This window comes from Varroa destructor, unplaced genomic scaffold, assembly GCF_002443255.2.
Source record: "Varroa destructor unplaced genomic scaffold, Vdes_3.0 BEIS01000002.1, whole genome shotgun sequence".
In the NCBI taxonomy this organism is placed as follows: Eukaryota; Metazoa; Arthropoda; class Arachnida; order Mesostigmata; family Varroidae; genus Varroa; species Varroa destructor.
Window position 1 is genome coordinate 42685206 of NW_019211455.1, and position 16837 is coordinate 42702042.

At 44.4% G+C, this 16837-nt stretch overlaps 1 protein-coding gene across 7 annotated transcripts in view; it reads right to left on the reverse strand.

Moving 5' to 3' along the window:
- The window catches only part of LOC111245950 (protein c-ets-1-A-like), a 166979-nt gene that overhangs the window by 80246 nt on the left and 69896 nt on the right, over window positions 1–16837 (reverse strand). The window contains exons 1-2 of one of the 7 annotated variants that reach the window (XM_086981801.1): window positions 6325–6450; window positions 5944–6080 (exon numbers count right to left, since the gene is read on the reverse strand). The exons of 4 other annotated variants lie outside the window; for them this stretch is intronic. In XM_086981801.1, the coding sequence (XP_086837927.1) occupies window positions 5944–6046 (103 nt within the window). In that variant the 5' untranslated portion in view covers window positions 6047–6080; window positions 6325–6450. Of the gene's footprint in view, window positions 1–5943; window positions 6081–6324; window positions 8602–16837 lie in introns of those variants that run through there. 2 more of the 7 variants (XM_086981804.1, XM_022794997.2) reach the window with 2 other exon arrangements.

A 16837-nucleotide genomic window follows, 5' to 3' on the forward strand; every position in this document is an offset into this window, starting at 1 on the left:
ATCGCACGTCTGTTTATAATGCACGGATTCTAATCTGGACTGCCAGTCAATCGTGAGTCTTTGCTCCGAGGCAATCTTCCTTAGTTAGCCAGTCAGGCCTAATGCATAAATTAGCTCGTGTGAAAGGATGTATCGCTTTCTTACTACACATTGTGTAGCTCACAGTTAGTTAGCGGTTAAATAAACTGTATAACCATTTTCACTGAATTACGTTATGATTTCAGTGCGGCGACAGAGACCAGAGAATAGCTTTTAAACGTTTAGAAACCTACCGTAAGCAGCATATGACGTACTTAGACTTATATCTTGTGACATTATCTTTAAAACTCAGTTATTGGTCATTCTGAATAAGCTGTTCAAGCTGTTGAACCTAATAAAATGTTCGAGCCTTCTCGCTCCAACCGATCATTTTTATGATTGCAGGTCATAGATGTCGGACCACACGCTTTCGATCTCTTAAACTTTGTACTTATAGTGAGCCAATATACTGGGGCTAACATGGAAGCCTTTCCGTATTCACTATATGGCCCTACAATTCTTTGAATGCCTGGATGCCCGTGTATCTTTCCAGAGTGACAGGACAGATCACAGCTTCAACCTGGCATCGTGCGTGCGTCGAGTCTTACGATAATTTCCTTCGCATAAGGATCCGCCTATCTGGACTTTCGCCTCTAACACGGGTTCTCTGTCACGTGCGACGCAAATGCACCGAAACTGCATCCTGGGATTCCTAGTCCGGAAGTGACTCGATACATGACGGCGGACTAAGCCTCAAGAACGTCACGCACTACAGCGAAAATACGGCCGTTTAAGCTACAATGCAATCTGGCTTACTCGGGCGACGGTTAGGCTTATTTCGGCGGATTCGTTAATCGCGTGCAAACTCTGCAAGTGCCGTGAAGTCAGGCGGCGAAGCTAAGCCAAGTACTTCACCGAGTTCTCACACACGCACAATTCCTTGATGAAACGCCTTGAACCCTTACAACGACCCGACACGTTCCAGTAGAAACTGTTTCTCCTGGGTTGAACAAATGTTGTCATCTCTTCCAACCCAGACGGGACTGCTCGAAGTCCATAAGCAATTCGCACAGATGTTGCCGTAGCTATAGACTGCCGGCTGCTGCCTTGTAGGCGCTGATTCATTGTTAACGCCTCGAGTAGTCGAGGAATAATCGTTTTGGCGACAACGAGCTTTCCGAATAGTTCGCCACAAACCTCAGGCTTGCACCTTTTTTTTTTGTTTAGCTAGGTTTAATTTCTCTAATTCCTTGGCTTTTCTGTGTGACTAATTACAATCACGACGTATCGGTATAAACGTAATTTATTTTTTCCTTCCCCTTGCCCCTATATAGCAAGGGATAAAAATGTTCTGGGAGGGGATAAAAACTGTGTTCGAGTATTTGCTTTCCGACATTATCAAGGAAGAAGCGACTATCATCATTAAGACAGATGCAGGTCGGTAACCATTCCTGATGTAACGTCTTTCCAATAACACTGCCGCTTGGCCCATCTGTAGGCGACGATATCCATACTACCGATGCCACCATCGATAATCATGATTAGACGAAGAGAATAATTTTCTCTGTCCGATTCAGCCAATTAAGTGGTCGCTAGCGTAACGCGTAGGCGAACGCTGGTGCCTTCTCTATAGCCGCTTTCCCGAACAAGGACCTCGGCTAAAGCGAGCTACAATCAGGCCACTCAAACTGCGTTCTGTCGTACACTGCAGATCAGGTTAGCCCCTTTACTCGGACTGAGTCGATTTGACCACTCGATAACTCAGAGAACTATGTCCCTCGGATCAGCTAGAGTGATCCGACGCTGTTGGCAATAATGACGGAATGTTACTTGCGGCCGCCGTTGGAATCACGCGGGGAAAATATTACGAATGGTCGTTACGGGGCGGAGCGGAGGACCCATGAGACAAAAGGGGAGACCTGCGCTCTAATCTGAACGTCATTGCTCCGTGTATACTCGCTGATCGCGTACGCACAAACCCGTATTTATCTGGTACGGATAGTTGTTGCTGTTGTCGATGATCTGTAGCGTGTGTTTTCTTTTTCGAGAGGCTCGACGCTGTTTTCGTGGTGATACTGCCGCTAGCGGTAGCCGTAGCAATCGTTCTAGTGAATATCTACGAATCTGGCGATGCTACATGGTTCGCTGGACTAGTCGACTTACTTACAAAGGGATTTCGATGCTGGCTGGAGGGGCCCTTATAAATCTGTGTACGTCAGATCAACTGTTTGTGCTGTTACCGCTGCTGCTATTACAATTATCACCGCGAATGAGTGAAACAGTTTCGTACGCGATCAACAATCGTACTCGAGATGATAACAATTCTCGGATTCATTACCACATGTTATTGCCGAACGGTCGTAGGACGACGACGAGGACGACATCGACGACTACAGTTGCCAGCCAAAGCAGCGGACTAGGAGAGCCGTTTTGTCCACTTAATACTACTTGTACGATTGAAGTGACGGACTATCTGGGGTGCTGCACGGATACTTAGGGAACAGGAGTCAATAGAGTATACGTTAGAGTTATTATTAGTTTATGTAGTTTGCTAAATTCATCTATTCAATCACCGGTTGACTAGTCAGCCCGCTTGCTCCACGGCTTAAGCGAATCGTGGAAACGATAGAAGATTATATAGTTCATAGCGTATACATATACACGCATACTGTATGTATAAATATATGAATGCGATAAGATAAACTGACGAACATAGAGACGTACACGAAAAGGCAGGAGACGACGCAACGGGCTCAGGTCTCACGTAGAAAAGGGGAACAATGTTCTAGTCATTGACAAGCGTTCAAAGTGAGAGCTTAGTCAAACTGACTAGCGAACAAGCAGATTCACTGATCTTACGACAGATAGCTGTCGGGCAATATAATACAATGATTATTAAGTAATTAATAATACGGTACAATTTATATATCATATAGCCGTGAAACTATTAAGCAGCTCTCTTATTTGTTCTACCAAGTGGTTTTGTAACGGCTCGGTTTTACTTCTGTTTTTTTTTTTACCAATACCTTTACTACGCTGCTGATTCAACATCATTCCGCACCAAAGGCTACCATCTATATTCACACCTGACACTGGGCGTATGTGTTTACCATGTGATTTTCCAGTCTGCATTTTTCGATTTTGCTAATTCTCGATGACAATGTCTTCTTTACTTCGGCATAGAGCTGTTGTTCCGTGAGCTTCCCTCTTAGCCCAGCCTATACGCACGTGGGTCAGGACGAATTAACCCAGAGAAGTTTTGTCATCAGCCGTCGTGTTTACCAGGCCTATCGGTGTGTTAACGTAGTCTCACATTATCACATGATCGCAGCGACAGACGATAACTGCCCACCTGCCTAAACAATCAGCCCACGCTTTTCAAATGCCACTTGTAACATTGAATTAGAAATAGTACGTAGTATCAAAAGTGCTAAACCCGTAGTGAATTGTCGGACTCGACTAGCGACCCGACCCGACCCGATTTGTCATCATGGCCAAAATGAAACTTTCAGTACACCTTGCACTTTCGGCCATTGTCGTCTAAACGATAACATACTTTAACATTTCGTAATATGACAGTTTTATTGTCGCCTTGCAAAATGGTAGCCGACAGCGCGAGGTGGTCACAAATAGGTTGTGTTGTATGATTCTTTCCTAATTTATTTATATATATATATATAACTAAATAGTATCGCCAGCTCATGTTTGTAACAGATAATTGAATTGAGATGATTCGTCTATGAAACCCTTTCATAGGGCTCACACAGTTATATAAACCTCACCATAATATATATATAAACTTTCCCAAATTGCCTAGAAGATTTAAATAATTACCATTTCAGTGCTTATTTATTTACGATATTGAAATGTAATATAATCTGCATAAGTTTTACTTTTACCGCAGATTAAACTCCTCTAATAACAATAGGGCTAGTAATCTATAAATTTCACAAGAAGATATCGTCGTCTAGTCGTATTCTTATGTGATTGCGTGTATTATAAGTAAATATAAACATGTATGAAATCTTCCAAAATCTTCTTTATTTTTAAGGTGTCCTTACAAGAAGAAGACGGTTGGCGGACGTCAAGGCGCTTGGGGAACTTCATGGCTCTAAACAAATATACACAACAGTTTTTGTGTGTGGATGCTTTCAGATACATTTCAGAAGATTGCTTCCCTTAGTCCGGATCACCTTTATTGATAGCATGTACTGTCAAATAGAATGCAACTTTTTTGTTTTTATTTGGAACGTTTTCAAATCTGATGTACTCTTAATTTGCTGACAAGTTTCTCAGATGTTTCGGTACAAGTCGTCAATGTTCATAATCTCCTGGATTTTCTTCGTTCATTATTATCAATTATCGTCCACTAATCATTCACAATTAAGTACACACTGAAAAAACGGAACAATCCAAAGGTTTTGGATCTTTGCATTTTTTTGGGTGGGACTCTGTATATATATATATATATAGATGCGATCCCGCTACCCCCGTGTCACAGTCGATTCGGCCCCCTCCACGTTCAAAAACAGAACAGTACGAAGCGTTCGCCGAGGTATCTGACACCTCATTTTTTATAGCTCTTGCCGTGACAACGTTTAGTATGAATAACGCTGGCAGCATTTCTCGTGTTGTGAGATACCGAGAAAGCACGCGCACGCCGTGAGCAAAAGAGGCACGCAATAGGAAACGAGGTCAGTGCGAAATAGGCCCAGGCTAATTAATTGAGTGAATATTTTTTTTATTAATATGCCAGAATTCCAATTCTCCATGACAATGGAGACCAATGGGGAATGTTTAGAGGAAACTCTTCACATGCACCGATAGAGATGCTTTCCATGAACGCTCTCGTTTAGAGTAGCTGCCATCCGCTTCGTTATCGCAGCTTCGGTTCAGAAATCTGGTGTTTAGTGTTTTACGTCTGGTATCGCCGTTAGGCATTCCGTCAGACGGCCGGATTCTAGCACGAAACGAACCGTGTATCTTTTCCCGGGTTCGAACCTAACGCATAACGTGTCCCTAATATTAGCAGGCAAACACGTTACCCACTAAGCTAACTCGAGGACAAGCCTGGGGAGCCTGTCTTTCAAAAACAGACAGCGTCGACGTTTCAATGGACACAGGCCGTGGCAGTATTCTTTTGTGACGTTAATATGCAAATAAGTGTGTAGCCCATATCACAAATACAAATAATGTTCGGCACACAACGGCTCGGACGGGCGTCCTCGTTACGACCCTACCAACAGGCCAACATAATTTTATTTGACAGGCCTAATGTTCATGGCCGTATGTATGTATGTATGTGTGTGTGTGTGTGTGTGTGTGTGTGTGTGTGTGTGTGTGTGTCGATCAACTCGCGTCCTACCGTCGACGGAGGGCCAATACGCACCTATGAACTTGCCACACGTCGAGGTGGATATGGCCTATTGTTATTGTGGCTCTTGATGATCCTCACTTAGTAGGCCACTGTCGATTCATGTGTCAAATTAGCAGAAGCCAGATTTTCGCAGTGAATACACATTAAACGCATTCTGGGCGCATGGTCAGGCCAATCCTTAAGGCATTGTACGTATAAATAACTCGAATGATAATAAGGACGCCCAACTCTCTCACGTAATAAACAAACAAATACATTTTTTTTTCTGATAAATGTGTTGAAACCCGCACTTTGTATAAATCTGTCGTCAAATGTATTTAATGAATGCACTTCGCACAAATAGATAGAGTAACGGAGAATTATTGATAGCTTGTAAGATAGTAACGACTGTTCCATGAGCAGCGGTAGCAACGCTTAGTTACAACAAAACTTCAGGCAGTAGAGATAAATTTAAAGGAATCAAAGCAGTTAGGATAGGGCGGCGAGCGGAAAGAATAAAGGGCAACACAAACAAGTGATCCCAAGTAATACAATATAAAGTAATTTACTCAGTAATGCAAGTTGAGCAGATACATATACAGATGCGAGTAGTACGTGTACATAATAGTACGGGCATAGAGCCTGAGACGAAACATCGTAGCAGATCATCATCGATCAGAAAACACTCCGTCCGGATACACTGCGACTGAAAGAACGTAATAATTACGCTAACATCTCTAAATAAGGCTGTTTGCACGTAGTCCCTACATGGTTGTATTAATAGACCCGTCAATTAGTTTACATGTCATTTTGCGATAATAGTGAGCTTTTTAGTTAAACAACGAACAGGCCATATTTGGTGACGCAGTGTCGCCCTTTTTGCTGTCACGGCTGATCAAGGTGCTGGCACTTAAAAGCCAGCATTCTGTGCGCGTATGCGTTTTCCCTACCTTTCTGAACGCTGTTCCTCAGAGAGACTTTTTGTGGTCGAGGCAAACGCATTTTGCAAAGGGTGCTGCTCGTTGTTGATACACAGGGCAAACAAGTTCTGCTATCCTGAACTGATGCCCGGGGTGCCGCTAGACTGCAACTCGTTAAAATGCATCCGGCACCACGTTCCTCAAGCATGAGTACCATATCGCTCGTGGTTCACTCTGTCGCACTTCGAAATGCACTTCACAGCAACGAGATAGCAGCAACATTCACACAACTACAGGTAAGGGCAATTAAGCATAGAAGAAGAGGCATTGGTAACCGATCAACGCGACTTTGCATCAACCCCGTGTCCTTAGGCGATCGAATAGGTTAGTTCTTAGGTTCTCTGAGCAGATATGTTGTGACACCTACAAGTTCACTTTCGGTAAGCAACATCGTAAGACAAAGCCGACCTCGATCTAGACCACGACCTAGGTAGGCCAAGTAAGAGAAAATGCTCAAAGTAGTGTAGTTTTGGACTGGAACTATCTTGAGTTTCTTTTCTAAACAGACAACAGCGGCACAAAGTTGACACGGGAGATGCGTTCTCTTAGTTACTGATTCGTCGAGGACCATTTGCTTCGTTTTCGAAATGTCGAATGCGTTCGGTGTCCTATATTTCTCTGTAACGTTTTTTCAGGGCAATATCGCTGCGTCCATTGGCAAACCGTGGCCAGTTCGCTCGCGACCAAAGAACACATCCGTATCGCTATGACGTTGCTGATTATTCAATAGATTAGATTTCACGCGCTTGCGTTGACGCTGGCCACGATGTCGTACGGGCTCCGTTGTTGTTTACTCTATGCAGCCGACAATGATACAATTAAGTTGGCTAGGAAAGAAGTAAATACCGTATTACTGCTTCGTGTCTCAATAGCAGGTTCCACATGATCCTATACTTTGCAAGAAATATGGAGGCCAGGGCAGAGTTATAATGTGTGCGGTACATGGACATACCCAGGATCAGCAGCAGATCGAAAATGAGGTAAAAGCGTACAACTTTTACCCAGCCGGATCAACAACGAAAAGGTTGAGAGCATTGGCTAACGATGCCGATGATTACATCAAGTTGGCTGGAACGATTAAGACGATTGAAAACTTTGTATAATAGTGATCTCCATACCACACGAGACAATAACAACTTAATCCGACTACTATCTCTTACGGACGATCGCGCCAAGTGTCAAAGCAGCACGTAAACGCACGACGGCAGGCACAACGGGATGCGCACAGAACCGATTTCGAACACTATGATTCTTCCTATACGTTCCTAAGCGATCAGCAAGCGAGCGATGTATTGAAATTTAGAAGCCTCTGTCTTTTGGTACTTATCAATCAATAATGAACACACACTGCGTCGCAGTGAAGAGCGTAGGCCGTAAGCGATTCCTGTTCCGGTAAGTCGATTGCATCGCTGTTTGTCGTTATTCTGGCTGCTGTTACTCGTTCGTTGGTCTCGTCAACTGGTATTCGCGAGCAGATCTATTTAGCACTATACGATTATCTGTAGTTTTTTTTTTTTTTTTTTTTTACAACGGATATATCCGTTAGGCGACGCAGCTTCTATGACCTGGGCAGGTGCGACAGCAACAAGTCGTTGCCGTAACGTAAGCAGAACAGTGATGATCTCTAGCTGATTTCGCACCGCGCTATAGCAGAACGAGCTCGGGGTCACTCATAACAAAATCGCCAGTTACTCTTACGCTTGAACTGGCACCAACTTCAGGGCGAAGAGAAATTATATAAGTGAAGGGGATTGAGAGAACGAGTTATCTGTGGATTTATCCGTATGTTTGTCTGTCTACCCGTCCGGTCGTGTGTGACTCACTTGTCGACACTTGTGGAGATTTACGTGACCATCACACGTACACACACCTACGGCCACAGCTAAGCGTTAACGGTATCTATTTCGATATCGCTTTTCTGCATCGTCGTAGTAACAGTCAGTCTTATTTACCTCTAAAATAGCACGTAACGCTTTCAGCGCCAACTGCGCCACCAATCGAGGAGCTAGCTACGAGAGCGTTTTTCGCTTTTTCCGTCAGTCTGCTATTGCTCCACCTGGCTTTGTACTACGCGGAGTTTCGCTTGACGACGGTTAGCGCCTATCCCTTGAGCACAAGCGATTACGGGCCACACCGTCAGCGATGGTGACGCTAGTTGCGTTGCAATAATCAACTCTCGCCTGGTTTTTGTCCGCCGCGGTTTTACACGGGTTTTGAGCGAGGGCTGAACGTGGATAGCTATTCGTGAACGGCCGTGAACGTCTGCAAGTGTCTGTGACTCGAGGAATCATCCCGCGGCGACTCCATAGTCTCCACCAGCTCGCCGTTATTCGTCTGGCGTGGCCGCAACGCTCGCGGCTCATCAATCTCGCCGTTGCCGCTATAGCGGGGCCCGGAGTGGGAAAGGAGGAAAACGGATGAATCGGCCCCGTATGCGCTGTACTGCAAGGCTGGATGGGCTAATCTGTATGTGTGTGTGTCACGCCGTTGTTATTGGCACGATGCCGTGGATACTATTACCGATGCGTCTCTCTAGCGGTTCCCTGTCGTCTGCGGTGGCTAGGATTTTGTACATTTGTATCTGCTATTGAAGCGCATTGATCGCTGGGTAAGGCTGTCACTGACGAGCTCTTTGTCGATTCCTATAGATGCTGCCGTTCGTACTGAACGTGTGGCTGTAAGATGCACTGCGGATGGTGACAGCATTGGCGACGGAGCGATCTGCTCTTTGACTGTAGCATCGCTCCCTCCGGCCTGTTCCAGCCTGCGGTGGCGCTTAAGCATTTCGGCAGCGGCCGTCCCATAACCTTTGCTGTTCTGCTGCCGCCGCGGACGTCGACGCTGTGACGCGTTGGGTCGCGTCATTTTTCTTTAGTTGACGCTCGACGAAGCCGTTACAGAGACACGGGCGATGTCGATGCAGTGCAAAACTTTGCTAAGGCTTGCCGAAAACGGTCTCCAATGCGTTTTTGAATAAAGACGTAAGCACTCTTGATAGATAGATAGATAGACAATTTAGTGTACTAACAGCGATATACGAAAAGGTTATTCAACCCAATTAAATATAAAGAAACACAAAGGTCGGTGAGGACTGTGCTACTGTGTTCCCATAGAAGAAAAACAGGTTGGCCAATAGATATCAGCACGGAGACGAGGAGACAACAATAACCTGTAATACGACAACCACTGCTAGCCTAGCACGATGCCGTATATTACTGCGTCCATGATTAGAACGGGCAATGAAGTCCGACGCGCAGAAAAACTTCGTTACCCTTTTTCGCTTAGAATCTGATTGCTGTTCATCGATTTGTTTGCCTGCTTTTTTTTACAAAGGCTCGCTTTTTCTTTGCGTCTGTCCGTTTGTTCGCTGATTTGTTCCCGGGCTGGATTAATCTTTGCGTAACTTCGTGAAATCAGAAACGGGTAATTTTTAACCCAAAGAGACTGCGGCAACCGACATAAAATGCCGTTGCGTATATCTCGATCAGTGGCTCGTACTCTCGTGGCAAGGCACTGCATCGAGGGCGGCAGTGAAGCTAAGTAACGGGCCACTTCGAACCCTTTTGACCGTTAAACTGCAACCGTCAATTGGTGGAACCAAAGGTACCTATAAGGCTTAATCTAAATCCTGTAGTAACGCGATAATTTCAGCTCGGAAGCGCCGAATTGTGTACATCCCGGTGCCAAAGTGACGCTGCTGCTTACGCCTACGAACAGATCCCAACTCTATTTATTGGTCGCCGGATGACGAAGTAATTTTCGACGTTTAACGGTACGGCATGTCTGTTTGCTCTTCTGTCAACAAGAGCCTTCTACCCGAGTACCCGTGAGTATTCCTGTTTCTCCTGGCGTCCTACCCGATTGCTCTGGGTCTATGACCACTGCATTGTCCACTGACCAAAGCTGCGGACTTATAATGCCATTCGACTGAGCTGAACTGTGGATGAACATAAGAAAAGAATACTTTCGCAGTCTGCGTTTATGTAGCGTTTGTTTTTTTGTATACCACGCTTTATATTTCGCGTTTCACGTCCGGTATTGCCGTTAAGCACAATCCCATCAGACAGACGGCTGGCTTCCAGCACGAAAAAAGTCTGTCTGTATATGCCCGGGTTCCAGCCTAGACCGCAACGTGTCCCCAAGGCAAATGCGTTAGCCAGTAAGTTATCACGGGGACCCTTCGTACTACCCTTCGACTACTGTAGTTGCTTATGCATAGCTTCTGCCGCTGCCATTGCTTAAGACTGATTGCTACTCGATACCCTATAGAAAATTAAGTCATATCACTATTGCCTAAATTGGTATCATTATTATTATTATTATAGATCTTGCATAGGCAGAATTACAGGTAATGATGACAAATCACCTAAGCTACCGATTGAATAATCGCAGCGTAGGAAACCCTTGCCGACACCAGCAGCGCCAGGCCAACGGACTGCAGAGCCAAAAGTCATTTTCGAATCTGATGTAGTCGCCCTAGCGCTTGGGGCGCTACTTCTGCCGCCACTGCTGTTGTCGTTCTAGAGTCTTTATCACTTCTGTTACTGCAATTTTTGGTCGTATTAGGTCTGATGGTCCGATTGAATCTCGGTTCGTTGAACCTATAAGCCGCTAGGCCAGTAAGAGTAGGTTCCAGCAACAACGCTTATCGTGCGCTCACTGCGAGATTACATTATTGTCGCCGTCGCAAAGCATGAAACGGTGTCACCGTTGTAAAAAGGTAAACGGTACGAAGAGCAGACCACGTCAGGCATTTGGGGACTAGAACGCTGATTAAAAAAAAGACTCGGATCTGCCTCGAACCACCTTCAATGATGTGTGCGGGATATGCTTCGATCGTGCTCCAAGAGCGTATTCCAGGTATTGGCGCGTCGAACAGTTGCCTCCTTCCTTAGACTTTGTTTGTCTCCGCGTTTCTCTGTCCTTAGTGTTTGGCTTAACTCTAGGAGCTCCGGATGCCCCATGATGTCCCGTGTGTGTTCCTTGAGGACTGGAGGATGAGCAGCGAATACTCGTGCTTGCGCCTACGGTAGTAACAGCGTAATGTAGTTGTAAATCGTATTGTGAGTTGTCGTCTATGTCGCAGACGCGACGCTCCGCTGGCGGACGGTGACGTCTTCGGTTAGCGTTTGATGTTCGGGCTTCGCGTTTCATAACTAAAGTACGTACTTCAAGCGTCCATTCCGTTGAAGTGTGACGTCAAGCGTTTCAAACAAACGCTATGGCAAAAGGCTCCGCGCAAGACACTAAGAAATGCGTCATCCTCAATGTGCTTCACTTTTCAAGCGCCCTATACGAAGATGAGACGCAAGCGAGGGTAGATGTAGGAGTTTTAAACAGTACCGAAGAGTGAACTACTACTACAGTTAGATCTATAACAACGACCGGAAAACACAAAATACGACACAGAAAAGACAACGCGCATCTAAGAACGCACTAGTAGCCATTAGATATATAAGTAACTTGTGGGAGACCCAATTCACAGATGGTGGACAAGTATCCATTATAGTACTATTATATGAACTCGTCGTCGCACCTGGTAAAACATGGTAATAAAAAACCTCTGACCTTCTGCGTCAGACGAAATTAAAATGTATGGTATTGTGCTATACCTTTGATCGGTTCGCTTGGTGCCCTTGTCGCTTGTAACTTCTGATGAACTTGAGCTCAGTCGCGAATGTGATAGAAACATCGAAATGGAGAACTTCATCTAAGTGTGTCTATTTATTTGGAATAAATGTGTATTTTAAATTATGCAACGTCGAGACAAAAAAGCAAAAAGTTCAATGTGTCGTAGACGAAACCAAGATATATACACCATGTTACATCGGCCAACATGAAAACAACGGTTCTCGAACAAAATCTATTTACTTTATAACTAATTACATTAGATACGTGTTTTTTTCAACATTAATAAGCTATTCGTGTTCAACATTAAATTTTTAGTAGATTTCATTTCTTCTTCTTTCAGATTTTTGTTCCCTTCGTTTCCACCCTTCGTCTGTGCTAGCTCTACATACTCAATATATATTTCAGTCTTTTTTTTACTTCGGGGACGTCGAAGCTGCAATGGTTTTTCCTATCGAAAAGAGCAGCCTCGCATCTATCAACACCTGACGCTCTACGTTTCTCATTGGCTATAGGTGCTTTTATTGCTATTATTGTCACTGATATATAATTCAGTCGCGTCTATCCAGTTAAAGACTTTACCTTCAAACTAATACGTTAACGTCATCAGATAATTACCCTGAAACCCGTTCAGTCTTCGTTAAATGTCGCTACGCTCAGAGCTAATTAAATCCTCTAACTTTTCGTTGCCTTTTATCACCTTTTTCTTCTCTAAAGGTATTCCTCTTGGCATCCGCTATTACAGTCATCGACAACGAAAAAATACAAACACCATGGTGCTTCATTCGTGTCTCTCCTCATCATATCGCAGTTAACACAAAAGGCCTGAAGGATGCTTATTTAAAAGACCGCAGTCTTCATAGCAAGTGTTTGCGGGAAATCGCCGGCAGCAGCAGTGATAGCCGCCTAGAAGCGCCTATGAAGACCGAGTAAGGTCGGACAGGCCACGAAGAGAACGCAAGCCTGGATGGGAGCACATGCGGGTGAGACCGGCCGCACACTCGCAAATGCATAGAGATCTCGCCGCAGATAGAGCCTCCGATCGGGCCATGTCGGGGACGAACCTGACAACGAAGCCGCTCGGGGTAAATCAGACGGAGACAAAATATTGAGAGAATGACTAGCTAGTGCATCACTATTGAATCTAGCCATTTCGCTCGCGTCCACGAAACTTCCACAATGCTGCAGTGCGACGACTAATCAACTCGTTGTTTGACTGTCAGAAATGGGAAATTCGCTCTGGCACCGATAACGCCCAGCCGGTGAAACGAGGAACGGGAAGAGGCTGGAGAATTGCTATAGCAGAATAGTCCGAAGCGGACATTTTGTTTCGAGTCGAAGGTGAGGCGGTGGTAGAAAAATCGAGCGTGGCTTCATTGACCCAGCGAGTGCAGTAAGCAACATGGAGCGCTCGAGTTGATACTAACGGCGGCTACAACGACTCAGGTTAAACGACAAGCGGCAAATATCCAAAGGGAAAAGAATTGGCCGGTATGGCTTTTTATAGAGTGTGTTGAGTATCGACGTTTACTATTAAGATAATGCTGTACCTGACGACAGGTTTCCTTTTAAGCGGTAGTGAAGTTGCACGGTGGGTCGCCCTTGTGAGAGCTGTATGCTGAGGATTCACCTGGCGGTAGGCCCTTACGGAAGGTTTACTTCAGGAGAACATGTACATATGTGATGCACTTGATTTGAAGGTCGACAGCAGCTTCCGTCTGGCCTGCGAGGCCTGATTAGCTACGCTCTTCATCGGATCACATAGGGTCGAGATTCTCAGACTACTCATGGTGGTCAGGTCCGGCGAACAGCAGAACCCTGGCCGGTATCAGGTAATTTTCCTATTTGTCAACCACGCATACCATCTGGCTGAGATAAATGTACCTTCGATATTGAATAGGCAGTCTCAATTCTTTTCGCCGCCGCAGTAATTTTGCAGTACGCTAAAGTCAACATACAGATGTGAAACATACGGACTAAGGTGCAACTTTTCAGGTTTCTAGAGTTGTTTCAACGTTATCTTTTGAAAAAAAAAACGGAAAGAATAAGTGTTTCAGTTTCTACATGCGCTATTTTCGTTAGGCGTTGCTATATCATGAGTACGAGGTAACGTGCTTGCCTACAGAACCTAGGCCCATGTGATGGGTTTCGTTGAACGTACGCGTATACGCATTCCGTTTTGTACTGGAAAGACTTGACGTAGAAAGCTAGCTAACAATAGAACGATTATTAACCGAGATTTTAGCAAGGAACTCATTGCCAATATTGGGTTCATCCTATTGGTAAGACAAGACGCTCTAGTGATTTGATCCAGAAGAGGAGGTTTGATCAGCTACCATTCTGTTGCGCATCTAGTCCCTTCCTTGTCCTTATTAGGAACCTGATCAATAAATCGTTACTGAACAGTTCACGATTTGATATTTTCCACAAGTAGGCGTACACTTCGACCGTCGGCGCCTTCCTATGGGAGCGACTGAGATTACCTGCTGTTTGAAGCCGTCGGCGTTTTTCCGTATTTGCCTCATTTAAAATTCAAATAATTGACACTCCCTCGAGTTAAGTTGCTTTGAAGTCAACGCAGACATCACTTTACGCTAACTCATTCATAGATAGAGGTGTGAACAAACAACTCTCTGAGTAATAGATTGACGCTTGTTTGGCAAGCGCTCTGGAGCCAGCTCTGGTGATGCTTCAAGCAGAGCTTTTTTCTAGCCAGCATCTTCGTGTAGCCTTTTACCGGCAGTAGCTGTCGTAGGGAGTGAGCGAGTAGATAGCAATAAAAGGATACATTCGCACTTGTCAGAAACGTTGCGGCTGTCGGAAAATTTCTAGAGAACGGAAAACATGAAAATTATATATTTAATATATAATATTCCAAGCTAGCTAAGGTTAGTATAAGGGGTAATATTATCTTTATTTATTATATTACACCTCGTTTGCTGAACGCTCTTCGGCCTCAGGTTATGTTAAATTAAAGTTATGTTGTAGCATCAAGCAGACAATGATGAACATAACGCGCTATGAGCTAAGTAAACCGACAAAAACATGACGAGGTCGTCGCGTGTCGAATCTTTGCCACTTTGCCTCTACCGTAGTTTTTTATTCCTTTATGGTTTTCATGGATGAGTAGCATTAGGTTAACTGGGATGGATTTTTCCGATGTGTTTTGCCGAGTAAAACCCATAAAGTAAGTTTTTTTTATGTTATATCCAAGAATAAGCGATTCCAAGAACTCGTTCCTGGTAGATAAAGAAGATAGCCGAAGAATTTGCAACAAAAAAGATTTCAGAAAGCTGAAGTATACAGCTAGGAGTTATGTTAAGTTTTGTTTAAAAAAGCGAACTTAAAGCAGCATCAGTATTAACACTTAGCTTACTTTTCCTTTTATAAGTATGTTGTGTAAGTACATCGACTGCACCTGCTGCATCTTCGTTCCATAAGGGTAGATCAGTTGCCTCAGAGGCGGTACCCCCAACCTAATACATAATACGATAGCTCCTATTTAGCTATGGCATAATACTAACAAACAAACAGAAAATATTATCGCCCGCTAAGGAGAGATAAATTTGAGAGGGTGCAATTATTCGTGCCCTTACACGCCTTGGAAAAGCAAAGTGGCCGAAATCGACGTAAGATGAATCGGGGTTTGCACTACAGCTCGTTCATATTGCTGCATACCGGCTAATTTGGGTAACACGAGTTAGTTCTTCGACAAAGAAGTTTTTGTTTTGTTTCCCTCAAAGCCATAGCCCATCTGACATCATAGCGAGGATCTGATCTGAAACGGAAAACGAACCGCGAGGACGACTTAAGAGGCTCATGTGAATAAGCTACTGAATACAGGCCACACAAGATGATATGGCTTTGACGAATGAAGATAGCCGCAATAGACATTGAACGCAAAGTAAATATTTTCCTTATGGTATTCGGCTGAAGATAATACGTGCTGCGTCTATATCCACTTATTTTCTGACAGGACCGTACGCGAGGCGGCCAGCTGAAGAGTGGTCTTCTGCTGGGCCTATGCAATATGGGTTCCATTCTGTTTTCTCAGCCGTTTTTACAATTTACGCGAATCACTATGTATTTGTATTGCTTCAATTTAAACATGGAGTCGTGTTAACGTTTCTAGAGTAACTAAAAGGCTGATGCATATAGGTACCAAGAGGAGAACAATGTGTGTCTTATTTTTTCCTATGCCCATATTTTATGTAGTAAATACTATTGAAACTGGGGCTGTACTGATGGCAAATGAAATTGTTGTATGGCCGTGAAATCACAATTTTCTTCGGACGAGCTTTTTTCGGGCACACTATGTTGTTCCATAGAATCGGCGTCCTATTAAAGCGTTTTCGGAAAGATAATTTCATTACTAGAATAACATGAAAAAAAAAGAGTGAATATTAGTCTTGTCTAAAGGCGAGCTTTAATTCAATTGTCTTCAATGCCGCCAAGCTCTCTATCTGTTTATGAGAAGCACCGCCCTTTTCACGCCTTTTGTTTCGGAAAGCTGTCTGGAGCGCAGCAAGCAACGAACGCACTTCGATGTCACCCCAGATCGATTTTTGCATATAAAAACGCCTATGTTCTTTCTGTTCCACCAACTACGCAGAAGCCTTAATACTTCGGTTCAGGCGGCTGATGTTTAACACCGTGGAGCTAGACCCAGCCAAGTCAAACGCACGCTGACACCTTTCGCTGAAGAGCGGCTCTGCCCTCCCTAATGCCAATCAACAACATTTCATACACCATGCAGCAACAAGAACAAACGAATCAGGCAACCCGAGTAGCGCGGATATTTGAGGCCCGAACTTCGACGCTCTGATCTGAAGTCGGTTAGAGGTCGGACTCGATT